General features: G+C 43.3%; 1 protein-coding gene across 1 annotated transcript in view; it reads right to left on the bottom strand.

The window, feature by feature from the left end:
* Positions 1-19,339, bottom strand: part of cntn3a.2 (contactin 3a, tandem duplicate 2) — a 100,318-nt gene that overhangs the window by 60,803 nt on the left and 20,176 nt on the right. Inside the window, exons 4-5 of the mRNA XM_077214098.1 lie at positions 8,793-8,968; positions 301-393 (exon numbers count right to left, since the gene is read on the bottom strand). Coding sequence (XP_077070213.1) covers positions 301-393; positions 8,793-8,968 — 269 coding nt within the window. The remainder of the gene's footprint in view (positions 1-300; positions 394-8,792; positions 8,969-19,339) is intronic.

Genomic DNA, 19,339 nt, shown 5'->3' with positions numbered 1-19,339 from the left:
AACTGTATATATATGTACCTGACACTTATTGGGTCCATATGGACCCAATAGTTGTCCGGTGCATAGACTCAAATATCAAATGAGATGAACTAGCACACTAACTCAATGTCCTGCGAATTTGTAAACATTTCAAGAGGCCACAAAGACAGAGTGAGCAAGCTCTTCCCATTCAAAACACATATTCAATCCCATGGAGCACACTGATAAGACTCCTAACTTTTAATTTCACATACTGTATGCGTAGAATATTTATGCCAGACTGAAATATAAGCCAAAGAAGTAATACTATAAAAGCCTTACCTCCTGCATATGATGGTGTACCACAAAGTAAAACAACCCCCTGGCCTTCTCGCACAGAGACAGCGCTTTTTGTTTGAGTTTTTAAATTCAAGTCTGAAAGGTATGAAAAAAAAGTCATAACCCAGCAAGCAATTTTGCATTTAAAAGACGTCTAATAGCCGTCCAAACACAGCCCAAATGTCTAGGCTAAAACAAGGCAAACTTTTGAGCTGTCAGTGAAAATTTAATAGTCGTCTAAACCATAGCCCAAGAATAGACTAGTCATCAATTAGATAACAAATAAATTAAATGAGTGAGGAAATGAAACCAAACACCTTGTAATCACTGTTTACTTTGCTTACATGATGGAAAATCAAACATCTCGCAAGTTATTTTGGCAAAAACGACATGTAACCAAATTTAAGGTTATTTTGGCTAGAAGTGGGTTACTCATAGCCGGACTATATCGGGTCTATAGTTAACCTAGACGGTGAAATGACGGCTATTCCTTGCTGGGAAGATACAGCAGTTCTAGATGTGCATGAAAATAAAAATACCTCAGAGCTCATTTCTTTTATTTCAACTTAAAATGTAGAGACAACCATAAGACAACCATTCGTAACTTAATTCTCCCCAAAAGTTTAAACTCTGTAACTCTGTAGTTTGTTTGAGCATCCAGACCAGCCCAACATAGCAACAGTTTGTCGTGGGACTAGGGCTACAACAGGGTCATTCTAATAGTCGATTGTTCTGACGATTATTCAGACCAAAAGCCAAATTTGAAATACTATCTGTTGTTGAAAAAATAAACAAATGAATGTATGTAGGCTTAAGCTATACGTAGATTCTTACATCGTAAAACATAAATGTATGCTAATTATGTAAAAAAACGTAAACCTCTGATCATAAGTCCTCGCCATTTCTTTATTGCTAATGTTAGACTTGTAACATACATGTTCATTTACATGTTTTTAATTTACCATCCGATAACAAATATTTCAGCAACATTGAACCTGCTCATCATCAATATGAATATAATGAATATTTTCCCACTCAAAAAATGTATTGCGTTTCCTCTCTATTGTGCTCCATCTGTTTGACGTGCATGCAAACTGTGAAGTTTAACGGTGAATCACTGTCTGGATGTGCCTTTATGCAAAGTAGAAATAATTGTGTGAATTTTCAACATTTACATATCAGGATACAACTGTAAAATGTAAGATGCAGAGGGTGAAATGAAATGAAAAACCAGCATCAGGTGACACCGTGTTCTGCCAGAACAGCTTCCATGAACCTTAACATTGATTCTACAAGCCCCTGGAACTCTATTGGAGGGATATAGCACCAGTCTTCCAAAAAATATTCCCTCATTTGGTGTTTTGACATTGGTGGGTGGAGAACGCTGTCTAACGCGCTGTTCCAAGGTGTTCAATTGGGTTGAGATACGGTGACTGCGATGGCCATAGCATATGATTCGCACCATTTTTATACTCCTCAAAACATTCAGTAACCTCTCGTGCCCTATGGATGGGGACCATCCTGAAAAGAGTCCACTCCCATCAGGATAGAAATGGTTCGTCATATATACATACAGGTCCTTCACAAAAAATTAGCATATTGTGATAAAGTTCATTATTTTCCATAATGTAATGATAAAAATTAAACTTTCATATATTTTAGATTCATTGCACACCAGCTGAAATATTTCAGGTCTTTTATTGTTTTAATACTGATGATTTTGGCATACAGCTCATGAAAACCCAAAATTCATGTCTCAAAAAATTAGCATATTTCATCCGACCAATAAAAGAAGTGTTTTTAATACAAAAAAAAAGTCAACCTTCAAATAATTATGTTCAGTTATGCACTCAATAGTCAATACTTGGTCGGGAATCCTTTTGCAGAAATGACTGCTTCAATGCGGCGTGGCATGGAGGCGATCAGCCTGTGGCACTGCTGAGGTGTTATGGAGGCCCAGGATGCTTCGATAGCGGCCTTAAGCTCATCCAGAGTGTTGGGTCTTGCGTCTCTCAACTTTCTCTTCTCAATATCCCACAGATTCTCTATGGGGTTCAGGTCAGGAGAGTTGGCAGGCCAATTGAGCACAGTAATACCATGGTCAGTAAACCATTTACCAGTGGTTTTGGCACTGTGAGCAGGTTCCAGGTCGTGCTGAAAAATGAAATCTTCATCTCCATAAAGCTTTTCAGCAGATGGAAGCATGAAGTGCTCCAAAATCTCCTGATAGCTAGCTGCATTGACCCTGCCCTTGATAAAACACAGTGGACCAACACCAGCAGCTGACATGGCACCCCAGACCATCACTGACTGTGGGTACTTGACACTGGACTTCAGGCATTTTGGCATTTCCTTCTCCCCAGTCTTCCTCCAGACTCTGGCACCTTGATTTCCGAATGACATGCAAAACTGAGCAACAGTCCAGTGCTGCTTCTCTGTAGCCCAGGTCAGGCGCTTCTGCCGCTGTTTCTGGTTCAAAAGTGGCTTGACCTTGGGAATGCGGCACCTGTAGCCCATTTCCTGCACACGCCTGTGCACGGTGGCTCTGGATGTTTCTACTCCAGACTCAGTCCACTGCTTCCGCAGGTCCCCCAAGGTCTGGAATCGGTCCTTCTCCACAATCTTCCTCAGGGTCCGGTCATCTCTTCTCGTTGTGCAGCGTTTTTTGCCACACTTTTTCCTTCCCACAGACTTCCCACTGAGGTGCATTGATACAGCACTCTGGGAACAGCCTATTTGTTCAGAAATTTCTTTGTGTCTTACCCTCTTGCTTGAGGGTGTCAATGATGGCCTTCTGGACAGCAGTCAGGTCGGCAGTCTTACCCATGATTGCGGTTTTGAGTAATGAAACAGGCTGGGAGTTTTTAAAAGCCTCAGGAATCTTTTGCAGGTGTTTAGAGTTAATTAGTTGATTCAGATGATTAGGTTAATAGCTCGTTTAGAGACCCTTTTCATGATATGCTAATTTTTTGAGACAGGAATTTTGGGTTTTCATGAGCTGTATGCCAAAATCATCAGTATTAAAACAATAAAAGACCTGAAATATTTCAGTTGGTGAGCAATGAATCTAAAATATATGAAAGTTTAATTTTTATCATTACATTATGGAAAATAATGAACTTTATCACAATATGCTAATTTTTTGAGAAGGACCTGTATATACATAGGCCCCGATATACTTCAAGCGAAATCGAAGAACAAACTAAAGTAACATCATTTCGAACAAAATCAGGCCAAGACGAACTTTGTTTGGAGTTTGTTTTGGGAGTTAGACAAAGCTTGCCAAACCAAACTTTCCAGAAAAGTTTGCTATGGCTGGTAAACACCTTCTTTCACGTTGAAATCTTTTCCAGTTCATTTCTTCTTTTCAGTCCGTTGAGGTCAGATGTCCAGGAATGACAACATAAGCACACTGGAGAGTCGCATTATAGTAGAAAATGAAGATGTACTTCCGATGAAACGAGACACTGACAGTGTTTTTCATGTTTAATATGGTAAAGCTGCTTGATTTTAAGCAATCTATTGTATAAAGTGCTATAAAAATTTATCTGACGTGACTTTACTAGGGTGCCGAATTGTAGATCTCGTGCAAACATATCCACGTTGCTATGATCAGATGCTTTCTGTTTTCTCATGTTTGTTGTGTGTTTATTTTGTTATTGTGAGGAAAGCGCACAGCAGATCTTTACATATTCATCTAAACGTTGCTTTCAACAGTGTGGGCGGCATCAGATGTTGGATAACAGTATATCGCTGGTCACATATTTCAAATTTCGCTTTACCCCTAAGTGAAGAACGAAAAAGAACTTTGCCGTGAGTACAGTATACCGGGACAAGTGAACCCAAAGCAAGTGAAGCCAGCAAAATGCATAAGCATAACAGTTATGCACTGTTGTTATGTTATGCACAGCATAACAGACCAACCAGAGTTTTCTTGAATTCGTCAGTCATCTCTATGTTTTGGTCTGAATCTTCTTTTTGCTTGAGTGTCTGGGTGTTCAGAAGTCTTTCTTTTTCTTTTCCCTCCTTGTCTCAACTCATCTTGGCTGCTCTGGTCATCAGATGGTCTGACCTCACTGTTGTTTCTGTGAGAAGGCGCAGGCCGGTCATCGTCTCTGATTTTTTCTCCAAGTAATGGAGGAAAAAGGTCAGTAGGTGTTCTGTATCTTCCAGATCTGACCTCAACTCAGATCATCATCTCTAAATGTTTATCCAGTGATGCTGGGTAAGAAAACATTGACCTGAGGAAATCACTTAAAGAATCAGAATCAGAATCATTTGGTTTGATCTCTTCCTTTTCCATCCTCTGCTTTCTGACCTGCCGGAAGTCTTTCTTTTTCTTTTAACGCCCTCTCTCATCTCAACCTCGACTGCCTGAGCTTTGGTCAGCAGGTGTTCTGGTCTGATCTCCCTGTTGTTGACCTGGTGTAATGGTTCATATTGTTCATAATCTGTGCTTGGCCCATTCATAGGTATCTCCTTATGTGTTGCCAGTGGGTTATTATCAATACATACAACTAATAAAATGCAAGCTCCAAGGGGTGACACATAAAAAGTGAAGGACCAAACATCTGAATTCCAGGCCAGCATGGAGACCAATGGATTGTGTTGAGCACCAGGTGTCTGGGGATATTGAAAGAGTTGATCAAGATTTTCTTGACCCCACTTTATACACAAATGGTGTCCGAAACCATAGAGGTCACGTCCTAAGAGATGAAGAAATGAAGAAAGCCTATTCGTAGAGTCATCTGGTAATGCTCGCCAACAAGCTCTAAATTAATCACATATTTGTCCATAAGTGTTTCATCATCAAAGTCAACAAAGCAAGGAAAAATGAGATTGTAGGGGCAATTAAAAAATAAAGGAACGTGGAAGGCCCCATGAAAAGAGTCACCATGATCCATCTCAACTGGACTCTAATCAGCTGAACTGCTGAACTAGCCAAAACTTATATTTTCAATAGAAGTCAGTCAATACTGATATCCCGTCTCAACTACTGCTGTTGAGCCTCTGAAATTCTGTCTCAACTACTGCTGTTGAGCCTCTGAAATTCTTCTAGAGTCTGCTAAAATAAAACATTGTCATAACCTTTTGGTAAACAATTGAAGTCATTCAGGCTATAAATTATAAAATGAAGGTTTTCTTAGAACAAGGATACTTTTCACAACCTTTTCATACTTACAGGTTTGGACAAAAAAAAAACCCTGCTGTATTCGCTGGTCTGAAAATGCATTAAACAGCACACACATCTGTCAAAGCACTTTACAGGGCAAGCCACATTAGACTATATGCTTAAAGTGTTTGTTTAAAGCGCTTAATGCAACACTTAACATGACACATCCTTGCGTTTTGGGCAGCTTGGATTGTGCATTTTTCCCGCATACTGCTCACACTGTGACCTGAGCTATTTTTCAGATGCATTTTATTCATTAAAATGAATTATTCACGGCTGTAAAATTCTAGGACTGGCAGAGGTTGTCCATACACAGTGCACAGACCTGATTAATTAATAACAAAATTTGTTTATTTTTATTATTATTGGTTCAATCATGACAACTCTCGGAGTGAATTATTTAACCAGAATTTATTGGCATGGGGCATGGAATGTCGATTTTTGGCAGATGATATCTGCTAGCCTGAAGCTTAGCAAATACAAGAATTTGTTCAGCTTAGTCAAAATAACATGCATAAAGGACATGCTGCTGCAAGAATATATTAAACCCAGCTCCTCTCCCCATAGCAGATCTCTACAGGTGGCACTGGGGAGGAGGGCGTCAGGGCAATTGCACGATAGGGTACGAATATATGTGGCTGTGTGGAATAGGAAGTACGTCTCAATGGCTAATGTCATGGCGTTAGAGGAGCCAATCAGTGCTTGGTTAGAGTTTCATGACTAAACTATGTATTGAATAATTGTATGCTACCTGTTTGTACTACCAATGACAGAAAACCCTAATTATTTTTGCAATGTCATTCAGTAACGTCAGTGCAGTGCAGTGCAGAAATCACACACTGTTTGCACACAGTGACGTCTTTAAAATAATCCAGAAATGTTTTAAATATAATATTCTGGTGGTGATGGCGCAGTGGATAAGACACATGCCTTTGGTGTGAGAGACCCGGGTTCGAATCCACAGCGAGACACCAATGTGTCCCTTTTCAAGACACTTAACCCTTAGTTGCTCCAGAGGCGTGCGACCTCTGAAATATAGCAATTGTAAGTCGCTTTGGATAAAAGCGTCAGCTAAATGTAAATGTAATATATACAGGTCCTTCTAAAAAAATTAGCATATTGTGATAAAGTTCATTATTTTCCATAATGTAATGATAAAAATTAAACTTTCATATATTTTAGATTCATTGCACACCAACTGAAATATTTCTGGTCTTTTATTGTTTTAATACTGATGATTTTGGCATACAGCTCATGAAAACCCAAAATTCCTATCTCAAAAATTAGCATATTTCATCCGACCAATAAAAGAAGTGTTTTTTATACAAAAAAAGTCAACCTTCAAATAATTATGTTCAGTTATGCTCTCAATACTTGTTCGTGAATCCTTTTGCAGAAATAACTGCTTCAATGCGGCGTGGCATGGAGGCAATCAGCCTGTGGCACTGCTGAGGTGTTATGGAGGCCCAGGATGCTTCGATAGCGGCCTTAAGCTCATCCAGAGTGTTGGGTCTTGCGTCTCTCAACTTTCTCTTCACAATATCCCACAGATTCTCTATGGGGTTCAGGTCAGGAGAGTTGGCAGGCCAATTGAGCACAGTAATACCATGGTCAGTAAACCACTTACCAGTGGTTTTGGCACTGTGAGCAGGTGCCAGGTCGTGCTGAAAAATGAAATCAGATGGAAGCATGAAGTGCTCTAAAATCTCCTGATAGCTAGCTGCATTGACCCTGCCCTTGATAAAACACAGTGGACCAACACCAGCAGCTGACATGGCACCACAGACCATCACTGACTGTGGGTACTTGACACTGGACTTCAGGCATTTTGGCATTTCCTTCTCCCCAGTCTTCCTCCAGACTCTGGCACCTTGATTTCTGAATGACATGCAAAATTTGGTTTCATCCGAAAAAAGTACTTTGGACCACTGAGCAACAGTCCAGTGCTGCTTCTCTGTAGCCCAGGTCAGGCGCTTCTGCCGCTGTCTCTGGTTCAAAAGTGGCTTGACCTGGGGAATGCGGCATCTATAGCCCATTTCCTGCACACGCCTGTGCACGGTGGCTCTGGATGTTTCTACTCCAGACTCAGTCAACTGCTTCCGCAGGTCCCCTAAGGTCTGGAATCGGTCCGTCTCCACAATCTTCCTCAGGGTCCGGTCACCTCTTCTCGTTGTGCAGCGTTTTTTGCCACACTTTTTCCTCCCCACAGACTTCCCACTGAGGTGCCTTGATACAGCACTCTGGGAACAGCCTATTTGTGCATAAATTTCTTTCTGTGTCTTACCCTCTTGCTTGAGGGTGTCAATGATGGCCTTGTGGACAGCAGTCAGGTCGGCAGTCTTACCCATGATTGCGGTTTTGAGTAATGAAACAGGCTGGGAGTTTTTAAAAGCCTCAGGAATCTTTTGCAGGTGTTTAGAGTTAATTAGTTGATTCAGATGATTAGGTTAATAGCTCGTTTAGAGAACCTTTTCATGATATGCTAATTTTTTGAGATAGGAATTTTGGGTTTTCATGAGCTGTATGCCAAAATCATCAGTATTAAAACAATAAAATACCTGAAATATTTCAGTTGGTGTGCAATGAATCTAAAATATATGAAAGTTTTATTTTTATCATTACATTATGGAAAATAATGAACTTTATCACAATATGCTAATTTTTTGAGAAGGACCTGTATATATACATTTCTAGCAATCTATATAATTAGTCTGATCTCAAAAGTATGTGTGCATAACGTTTAAACATACAGTACATTCATCTACTTTTGGATATATGAAAAATAACTAAAATGTAAAAGCTTTTATGTATCCACTTTAAAAATGTTTAAAAACAACTTAGAGGCAGATAAATGTACACACAATTTAGTACATGACAATTTGAGCTTCAGTATAAAATTATATATATGTATTTATTTTGAGTCAAATTAGTTAAATGTGTTAAATATAATGGAGTTGAATATATTTAATTATTGTCATTTATTAAATGCAATAAAAATCAACCAACACAAATTCCATATATTATGATTCTAAAAATGTATTAACAAATCTAAAGTTGTGTCTATACAAACATACAAAAATGTAAGTGCACTAGAGCCATAGATATAATCCATATAAAAATACAACCTTTTATCTTCATAATCATTAATTTTCCTGTAGAAGCTATATTTATGATTGCATTTGCTGCATTAAGGTGTTGTTAACTCATTTCACTCATTCTCTAAGCTAGTTCAGTATTGGCAGCATCCACTCTAACACCTGTCACCCTGCATCGAGCGGCTGAAGTGATAATATAGCATGCTAACGCACAGTCGATGACTCACATGCAAACTGGAGGCTAGATCTTCTGCTAAGAATTGCTCCCTGTGGGTTGAAGGCAGTGCACTGGTATATTCCTCCATCCTGGGCCCGGTCCAGACTTCTAATGACCAAATTCCCCCCAGATAGCTGCCGACGGGAATCAGTACTGAGATTAATCAATGTGCCGTTCAGAGACCACCTACAGACACACAAACAGACAGATAATAGTGCACACAGCTCAATGTGTTATGATAACTGCAGATTTTTTGTGATTTTTCGTGATAACCTTTGAAATTGATTTTGTTTTGGATGTACAAATGTCACGTGGAATATCAATGTATCCTTACAAAGCTGAATCAGATTGGTATTACATTTCATCACTGATTAATTTCAATAAGAAAAGAAATATTTCAAAACCTGAACTTTCTATGAAAATCCAGCTGCATTGTGGTATAGAAAAACCCATCTACATTTTTCTCATTGAATGTCCTGTTTCTCTAGGAAAATGCATCATATTATGGAGGTAAAATGATTTGCAAACGGAAATTCGTGTTGACTTCTTATGGTAAAAGATTTTACCGCAGCTCCTTTTCATTGTGTGATGATTAGCGCCGGAGAGTATCATCAATTCCACTTCCTCACACCTCATCTACGCCTATCATTAAGATCCAAGCCCACCTGAGGCTCTAACTGCTAGCATGCAATTCAGCGGCCAGCCCACTAATACGGACAGATTTTCAAAGGGCGCAAGATCATTTGAGGATCCTGAGGCCTCGCTTGTCATTTACTCTGACAGGGCGTCAGCTGGGTTGAAATCCCATGTGTCTGCACACCCCAGGAACAGATGCTGAGAGAAAACAGGCCAAATGTTATGCGCTAATTCACTAGCAATCGCTAATGGAGGTGTAAATACTAAAACAGTCTTAAATATGAGTGGATCTCAATGTTTTTGACTCCAGGGCCCCCCATTGTCCACAAAAATATTTGAAGGCCCTATAACCTTTCCAGTCACGATTTACTAAATAAAGACTAAGGCCATGTGTCCACCAAAGCGTTTTTAGCCAGCTTAAAACGCCTAGCTGTAGACGTTTAAAAGCATTTTGGCAGCGTAACGTTTCTTTTTTGTCAGTTGAGACGCTTTGCTTATTATGATACGGAATATCCACAGAAGTATTACTAATATCTCATTTGACAGAGTTTGTTTCTGTGCTGTTTCTACATAAAAATGTCAATACAATGTAAAGTATTTGCTCTGTCTCTTGTTTTAAATTATTTTGTCCTGTTATTATGCTTGTTGTCATCTGTTGACGTTGTACAAGCAGAATGTGACGGTTGGTCGGTGTGGTATTTGTCCCGCCCCTCCTCCAACTGTGATTGGACGGATGGGTAAAAAAATCACGATGTTGAGCTCTGGGTTTAACTCAAAGTTGAACATTCTTCAACTCTCGGTGACCGGTAAAAAACGGCGAGGGCTCAGAGCTTCAGCGTGAAATAGACACTTAACGCCTCGTTACACGCGTTCTAAAAATGTGGCGCTTCCTTTGAAAACAACTTGAAAAATATGCCAGCCTTATGAGAAAATGCTTTGGTGGACACAGGATTATAGAAATTACATAAAACATAAGGACATAAAAAAAAAAAAAAAGATTTCTTCAGATGAAGCATTCACTGATGATCAAGAAGGCAACATGATGCATTAAGAGCTGGGAGGTGTAAACTTTTTGAATTTTGAATTTTTTTTTTGTCTTCTGAGAAACATGTAAGTAGCTTCTGGAGCTTCTGGAGGGCAGAGCAAAAAAAAAAAAAAAAAAAAAAAAAAATATATATATATATGTATATATATATATATATGTATATATATATATATATATATACGTGTATATATTTGATCTTTAAACAAAATAAGGAAACCGTACACATCATCACCTTGTACAAAAGTTTACACCCCCTGGTTCTTAATTCATTGCGTTGCCTTCTTGAGCATCAGTGATTATTTGCAGCTTTTGTAATAGTTGTGAATAAATCCTTAAATTGTCCTCAGTCTGAAAATATGAATCTCAAAATCATACAGCCACAGCTGAAAAGGGTTTAAATATGCAGAAGATCCTGGAAAACCAAAGAATGTGCAGGACCTGGAGGATTTTTCTTTGAAGAGCAGTGCTCAGTTTAACTGATCAGGACAAACAAGTGACTCATCAACAACTATCACAAAAAAACAAAAACGGCAAAAAAAACAAAAAAAAATTCAGGTAATAACACACAGTATTAAGATTCCAGGGTATGTAAGGGTACATACAGGTCCTTCTCAAAAAATTAATATTGTGATAAAGTTCATTATTTTCCATAATGTAATGATAAAAATTAAACTTTCATATATTTTAGATTCATTGCGCACCAACTGAAATATTTCAGGTCTTTTATTGTTTTAATACTGATGATTTTGGCATACAGCTCATGAAAACGTCCTGGTTGCGTATCCCTGAAGGAGGGAACGGAGGACGTAGTCGACGGTCGACTGAACGGGGATCTCGCTAGAGAGCCTATCCTCTTCGAGTACTATTGAACGAGTCAATGTAATTGGCGTGCGTGATTCGCATCACACACTCCGCCCCCGCGGCGCGGGTATAAATACGGAAGTGGATGCACGCACTAGTTGCTTTTCGCTGAGGAGCCGAGAGTAACCCGGGGTCAGCGGTGGTCCAGCGGTAGTGGCAAGGGGACTACGTCCTCCGTTCCCTCCTTCAGGGAACGGTGGGTTGCATACGCAACCAGGACGTTCCCTTTCAGTCGATAACGTCAGACGTAGTCGACGGTCGACTGAATGGGGATAAACTTGAAAACGCCACTAACGCTGCCACCTTCCAGTGCCTAAACCAAAGCCTCCTGATGCCCCCCCAAATTTAAGGCGGGGGAAGGACAGGGCTTAGGCCAGGGAAGTCACTGCTGTTCCTACAGGACCACTGGGAAAGCGTTCCCCGTACATTGGAAGGAAGGGACGCTGCGGAAGCCATATCCAACCCAGAGGGAGGTAACGTGGAAAATACACATATGAACTGGGCGGAAACCGGGCAGTCTAACATATGGAATGTCACTGGGGTGGCTCCAGCCTAAGACGGGGGGAGACACACCGGACAGTGACGGCAGAGAGGCTCTGCCGAGGGAAGACACCGGCTCACCGCAGGGAGCCGTATCGTGGAAGAATACACATATGGGGTCGCCGTAGGGACCGCAACATATGGACCCAGCCTAACACAGGTTCCACACTGCTTACGAGTGGTAGGCCTAACACCAGACGTTCCGCACGTCCGACGTCGGAGGGTTGTGGAGGAACTCAACAGGGATCAATTTTAAGGGAACTCAACGTGAGTAGAAAGGCGCACGTATCCAGTCCATAGGAGGGGAATGGCGCAGCAAGCCGAGACTTGAACCGGGCTCACTGTGAAACTGGCTTCATGAGAAGGAAGCCCACGGGAAGCAGCGGTTCAACTAGGTGTCGTCCAGCCCCCAACTCTAGAATCTGTTTTAGCAAAGCATATCGTCAACGCCCAGGCGGAGCACTTTACGCTCATCATAGAGGAGCTCAACACCTAAGTGGACATGTTGCATCTCGGATTTTTACCGAAATGAAGGCAAGCACTAGTGCGACTTTGCATGGAAACAGCCTTCCCTCTCTGCTGAATTCCAACAGATATTTGTAGAGCTGGTCTGAGGTCTATGGCTTGCGTTCTGTACACGTCCAAGTGAACGGACAGAGAAGCCAGGGCTGGATCTGCCTCCTCCAGGGCAGCGCTTGCAGGCTCACCACCTGCTCCTATTACGGGAGAGGTAGGAACCTTGGGCACAATCCGAGCGGGGGTCTCAGCTTGTGAGAGTTAGCCGGCCCAGACTCCAGGCACAATAGGTTGACCGAAAGCGAGCAAGTCCCTACCCTCTAGTAGAGACCACGCGAGCAGGAGAACTGATATAACAGAATTTTTAACTCACTGCCTGCAGTGGCTCAGGGGCGGTCCCTGCAGTGCATCGCACCAGGGACAAGGCCCAAGAGGATAAAGAGGGACGCAAGGATTTACAAGACCTTGCTCCTCAGGAACCTGACGATCAGAACGTGCTTCTGCACACTTCTGCAACACGATGAGCGTCGTTTAAACACCAAGGCAACATCACTTTGAGGGTGAAGGAAAACAGCCTACTCCAACCCATTTTGCAGGAAAGAGAGCACTGAAGTGATCGAAAAGCTTTCAGGATCTCCCCTGGAGAGAAGACGCACTCAACGACTAGGTTCCACTTCTAAAGGCGTAAGCAAGCTACCCATTTCTAGGGGGTGCTCGCAGAAGTGATGGTAACTATCACATGCCTGTGATAGCCACCTGAACCTGCGCGTTCAGATGTACGAACGCCCGGAATCTCCGGGGGAAGAACGCGTGTGCCATCGTGCCCCGTCCCTGAAAGAGTTTTCAGGGGAAGTCAGGAAGGCTGTCGATGGGAACCAGGTCTAGTTGGGCCAATAAGGGGCAACTATGAAGACCTGTTCCTCTCCTGACTTGGCATGTAGGTGCAAGCGACGGGCGCAAAAAGACAGGAGCATTGCTCAACACAACATGTAAAGATAACTGGGCTTCAGGAGCATTTTCTGCTCAGCACTTGAGTGTGATAAGTTCACTGAGCTTCAGGAGCATTCCTGCTCAACACCTGAGTTTGATAAACTCACTGAGCTTCAGGAGCATTTCTGCTCAACACTTGAGTGCGAAGAACTTCACTGAGCAACAGGAGCATTTCTGCTCAGCACTGCGTGTGATGAATTCACTGAGCTACAGGAGCATTTCTGCTCAACACCTGAGTGTGATGAACTCACTGAGCTACAGGAGCATTGCTGCTCAACACCTGAGTGCGATGAACTTCACTGAGTTTCAGGAGCATTTCTGCTCAACATGAAGTGTGATGTATTCACTGACTTGAGCAGGCGCAAGGCGACCATGAGTCGCAGTCGCTTTTAGAAGGCTCACTGGGGTTAAACGCATTTCTGCGGGCCCCTTGGGCAGCTGAGAGCCAGTGTTTGTCCAAGGGTAGTCCGCTCGGTTTATACAAACACTGGCAGGAAGACGAAACCAGAGGGGCAACTGAGCGGCCCCGGAACGGTCATGACACAGCTGGACCCAGGGGATGGAGTCTCCACTTGCCCTGGCTTTAACTGTCGTGAGGCTCGATGGCGGCACGATTGAGTAGAGCGGGAAGAGTGGAACACAGCGTCCTCAGAAGCTTCTGACTCCAAGGAGGAGGTGACGGGTGAGTTGTGACATGCAAGGGAAGCTTGCACAACGGTCGCAATGTTTAACAACTCGAGGCACGAATGCCTGTGTAGTCGAGGGTCGCCCCGGCCCCCGTTAAAACACGCCCTTTGTACATGGCCCCTCTGTTGAAGAGGGTTTGGCAGCAGACCGGGATGAACTATAGTCACACAGGGTGAGCTGCTCTGCCAGGATCACCTCGGGACTCGATCATGAAGCTAGCGATGAAGCGGTCACATATGGAGGAAGCCAAAGGCTGCAACTACCATATACCCCAGGAGCCTCTGAAAGTTCTTTCAGTGGGACCCTTTCTCACTTCAAACACCAGCTGAACACATTCTCATTGGAGAGACGTGTTAGACCGAGTCCATCTCCAAAACTGAAAAAGGGATACTCAGCCCGTGGGCGAGAATACTCTCTTCCAGTTGACCTGAAGACCCAACGGGCTCTGGAGCACTCGAGGAGAAGGACACTGTACTGATACTCCACGCTTACACGCAACACACAGGATGGCCTGCGGTGCGGAAGGTAGAGATCTGAAGCACATGTCTTTCAGGTCGGAGCTGCAGACCGATCTTGGGCCAAGATGGTCACGACCCACCACCTAGAAGCACGAAGAACGAGTTTACAACTGGCCTTCATACCGGCTGGAGGAGCGGCTGTATCAAATCCTTCGCCAGCAGGATAAGATAAGCGCGCACAAGTCAGGAGCACTGCTCAACACTCGGTGTGATGAATATCACTGAATTTTCAGGATTACGTCTGCTCAACACCTAATGTGATGATTATCACTGACTTGAGCGGGGTAACCGAGCCTGAGGTGGGGCAGCAAAGTAGAGAGAGTGGTGTTAGTGTGCTGTGCAACACTTACCTGTCTCCACCAGCGGCAGGGGGTGCGTGAGAAGGCGGATGACCGGGTCCTCGAACGCACCAAGCTGCCTGCTGGCGACCAAGGGGGAGCTGAGGGGTGTAAGGCTATACAGGGTCACACCCGCCAGACTGGCCCTCTTGAGACCCAGGAACAGATGAAATTGCTCTCTCTTTGAAGTGTGGGTACCGCTTGCTCCGCCTTTTTTTTTTTTTTTTAGGGAGCCAGCGGCGGAACAGACACACACACAAACAAAAGGCTCCACCCGGCCCTCAACCGGGGGGAGGGAGTTATCGTGCCACTCCAAGAGCATCTCATCCATTCCTGGGCGGCCCGCTCCGGAAAGCTTTCGCTTTTGCTTGCCACCTGGCTTGGCAGCGACTGGAGCGGGCTGGGCGTCTCTACTGCGGCCAGCTCCATGCTGAGGCCTGGGTGGAGGCTGCTGCGGAGGCGCAGCAGGAGCGGCGGCCGGGGAACGCCTACGGCAACGAGCAGGCGGTGGAGCTGCCACCGGCGGCGGGTGGAGGCAGCAGCTGGCCACCGGGGCAGGATGTGCCAGATGACCTCCGTCTGCGCTTGAGCGGCAGAGAACAGTCACAACAGTTGTGACCATCAGAGAAAGAAATGGGAACGACCGCACCCAGAAACGCACGGGCGGAATGACATCTTGAAAAAGACGCAAACGCACCCGTGTTGCTCTTTCAGAAAATAGGACCGTCACCAGTGCCGGAGCACACAGGGGAATGACCGCGGCAACACTGAACAGAGAACTGAAACAGTGAAGCACTCAATTTTCCGCCCTCTAACCATCCATCAACACACACAAACATTTTGAAATTGCTGTTAAAACAGCAGTTGAGAGCTCAAAGCTCGCGATCACCACTGCACTCGCGCTGTAGAACACCAGCACTGGGAGAGTCTTCCTGAAGAACACCGACACACTCGCTCGTTGTAGACAACAGCACTCTCAGAGACATCAAACGATCGGCTCCGAAGCAAAAGGCAACTAATGCGTGCATCCACTTCCGTATTTATACCCGCGCCGCGGGGGCGGAGTGTGTGATGCGAATCACGTACGCCAATTACATTGGCTCGTTCAATAGTACTCGAAGAGGATAGGCTCTCTAGCGAGATCCCCATACAGTCGACCGTCGACTACGTCTGACGTTATCGACTGAAAGGGAACCCCAAATTCCTATCTCAAAAAATTAGCATATCATGAAAAGGGTCTCTAAACGAGCTATTAACCTAATCATCTGAATCAACTAATTAACTCTAAACACCTGCAAAAGATTCCTGAGGCTTTTAAAAACTCCCAGCCTGTTTCATTACTCAAAACCGCAATCATGGGTAAGACTGCTGACCTGACTGCTGTCCAGAAGGCCATCATTGACACCCTCAAGCAAGAGGGGAAGACACAGAAAGAAATTTCTGAACAAATAGGCTGTTCCCAGAGTGCTGTATCAAGGCACCTCAGTGGGAAGTCTGTGGGAAAGAAAAAGTGTGGCAAAAAACGCTGCACAACGAGAAGAGGTGACCGGACCCTGAGGAAGATTGTGGAGACGGACCGATTCCAGACCTTGGGGGACCTGCGTAAGGAGTGGACTGAGTCTGGAGTAGAAACATCCAGAGCCACCGTGCACAGGCGTGTGCAGGAAATGGGCGACAGGTGCCGCATTCCCCAGGTCAAGCCACTTTTGAACCAGAAACAGCGGCAGAAGCGCCTGACCTGGGCTACAGAGAAGCAGCACTGGACTGTTGCTCAGTGGTCCAAAGTACTTTTTTCGGATGAAAGCAAATTTTGCATGTCATTCGGAAATCAAGGTGCCAGAGTCTGACTGGGGAGAAGGAAATGCCAAAATGCCTGAAGTCCAGTGTCAAGTACCCACAGTCAGTGATGGTCTGGGGTGCCATGTCAGCTGCTGGTGTTGGTCCACTGTGTTTTATCAAGGGCAGGGTCAATGCAGCTAGCTATCAGGAGATTTTGGAGCACTTCATGCTTCCATCTGCTGAAAAGCTTTATGGAGATGAAGATTTCATTTTCAGCACGACCTGGCACCTGCTCACAGTGCCAAAACCACTGGTAAATGGTTTACTGACCATGGTATTACTGTGCTCAATTGGCCTGCCAACTCTCCTGACCTGAACCCCATAGAGAATCTGTGGGATATTGTGAAGAGAAAGTTGAGAGTCGCAAGACCCAACACTCTGGATGAGCTTAAGGCCGCTATCGAAGCATCCTGGGCCTCCATAACACCTCAGCAGTGCCACAGGCTGATTGCCTCCATGCCACGCCGCATTGAAGCAGTCATTTCTGCAAAAGGATTCCCGACCAAGTATTGAGTGCATAACTGAACATAATTATTTGAAGGTTGACTTTTTTTGTATTAAAAACATTTATTTTATTGGTCGGATGAAATATGCTAATTTTTTGAGATAGGAATTTTGGGTTTTCATGAGCTGTATGCCAAAATCATCAGTATTAAAACAATAAAAGACCTGAAATATTTCAGTTGGTGTACAATGAATCTAAAATATATGAAAGTTTAATTTTTATCCTTACGTTATGAAAAATAATGAACTTTATCACAATATGCTAATTTTTTGAGAAGGACCTGTATATTCAGTTCCATACTGCAAAACAACACCACCTAAAATTTCAGATGGAAACATTTTTGAGCCTTCCGCATAGATTTTTTTTTTTTCATGAGAGCAACAGGAAAAACAGGTGCAATTTAGAGGAAAAATTACAGACAAGGAAGGACATGAGCTGGTTTCCACCACCCACACTGCGAAATTCACAGATTTATTCTTAAGAATACACATTTGCTGTCAAGTACGGCTTTAGAGCATGGCACAACAGGTTAACCACACATCCATAACTGAGCATATATGACGGAATAGTACTTGACTTGATTCATTGGTTCCAGTCACAGCTTCTTAACGTTTTCAATCATGTATATTTATTATCTTTTCTTTTCACCATGTTTATCTCTAAAAGCAGCTGTATATGTCAGGAACATAGCAAGGATCAGGGTAAGGGCCAAGAACAAAATGCTCTAGACATCTCAGAATGAAATAGCTTTCCAGCTCTTTTCAAATAATCAGCGGCTTCTAATGCGAAACCTTTCGCGAGAGATACAAATAAGAGCCGTTCAATGTCAATAAGCGGTTTTCAGTTGGGTAAAAATAGTAGCGAGGAAAGTGAGCCCCGATCAAGGGCACTTGACACACACAGTGGCAAAAAGGTGACACAAATCCGCGCAGGCTATGATAGCAGAAGAAAACGGAGATCAAGTGAAGGGAGGTGTGAAGTGGGGTTACGTTTGCCTCAGGGCTTTTCTGGAAAGTGCCGTGTCTCCGGTGTGGCTAAGGTTGAACTTGACTCGACCCTGCTGTTCATATCAATTCTGTTTGAGGTGGGAGTGGCATCATTGATATGACTGCTGGTATGGGCTCCAAAGCACCAGGCTCATCTGCTCATCTCTCTGCTCTCCTCATGATGCTGAGACCTTCAACACCTGTGGACCGCCCTGGAGACCAATCTCTGGCTGTGACGGCCAACGTATGTTACAGGGGAGCAATCTCTGCCCACACACACACACCACACATACACACTAGCAGGCCACTCACTGATTGCTGCTCTCCCTGCTCTTATCCATGCTAGGCTGCAGGGAGTTCTTGCCCAGAACAGAACCATACCGCCAATCCAAAGGTCAATCGTATTTGACAATAATGGTCCTGACAGAAATGAGATATACTTAAAGGAATAGTTAACTTAAAAATGAAAATTCTGTCATCATTTATGCACCCTCAAGTTGTTTCAAACCTGTATGAATTTCTGTCTTCTGCTGAACACAAAAGAAGATATTTTGAAGAATGTCTGTAACAAGTTGATGAGCCCCATTGACTTCCATCGTAGGAAAAAAGAAATACTATGGAAGTCAATGGGGTCCATCAACTGTTTGGTTACCGACATTCTTCATAATATAAATAAGAACTTTTGTTTAGTTTTCCGGCTTCACTTAATATATTGTGCCCAAAAAAATGTATATAAAGAAACACTTTCCACCATAAATGAACCACAAGGAGCACCCAGGCAAAATATTCCAGCAAACAATCGCCCATCATTATCACACGCACTGATAAGAAATTCTGCTCAACAACTGAAAATGCTTCCTTTTTATTAGAAACATTATTGCTGCAAGCTATTTCAATAAGTGGAAGGACAAATTGCAAAATGTTCCCTCTGTAAATGACACCTCTAATCCAAATATATAGCCTACTGAATATTTTCCAAGCACATAAATATATTTTAGTAAGCTATATCACCAAAACCTAGTATTCACCAAACCTAATAGATTTTTGTTCTTAATGCTTGGAGCTGAATCAATTATTTGATCTTTACTGTGGCATT

The sequence above is a fragment of the Siphateles boraxobius genome, unplaced genomic scaffold (assembly GCF_051911475.1).
Source record: "Siphateles boraxobius isolate OS27281-9 unplaced genomic scaffold, OSU_SipBor_1 68, whole genome shotgun sequence".
NCBI lineage: Eukaryota > Metazoa > Chordata > Actinopteri > Cypriniformes > Leuciscidae > Siphateles > Siphateles boraxobius.
Note: the sequence above shows the minus strand (reverse complement) of the source record. Positions and strands in the feature narration are given on the sequence as shown.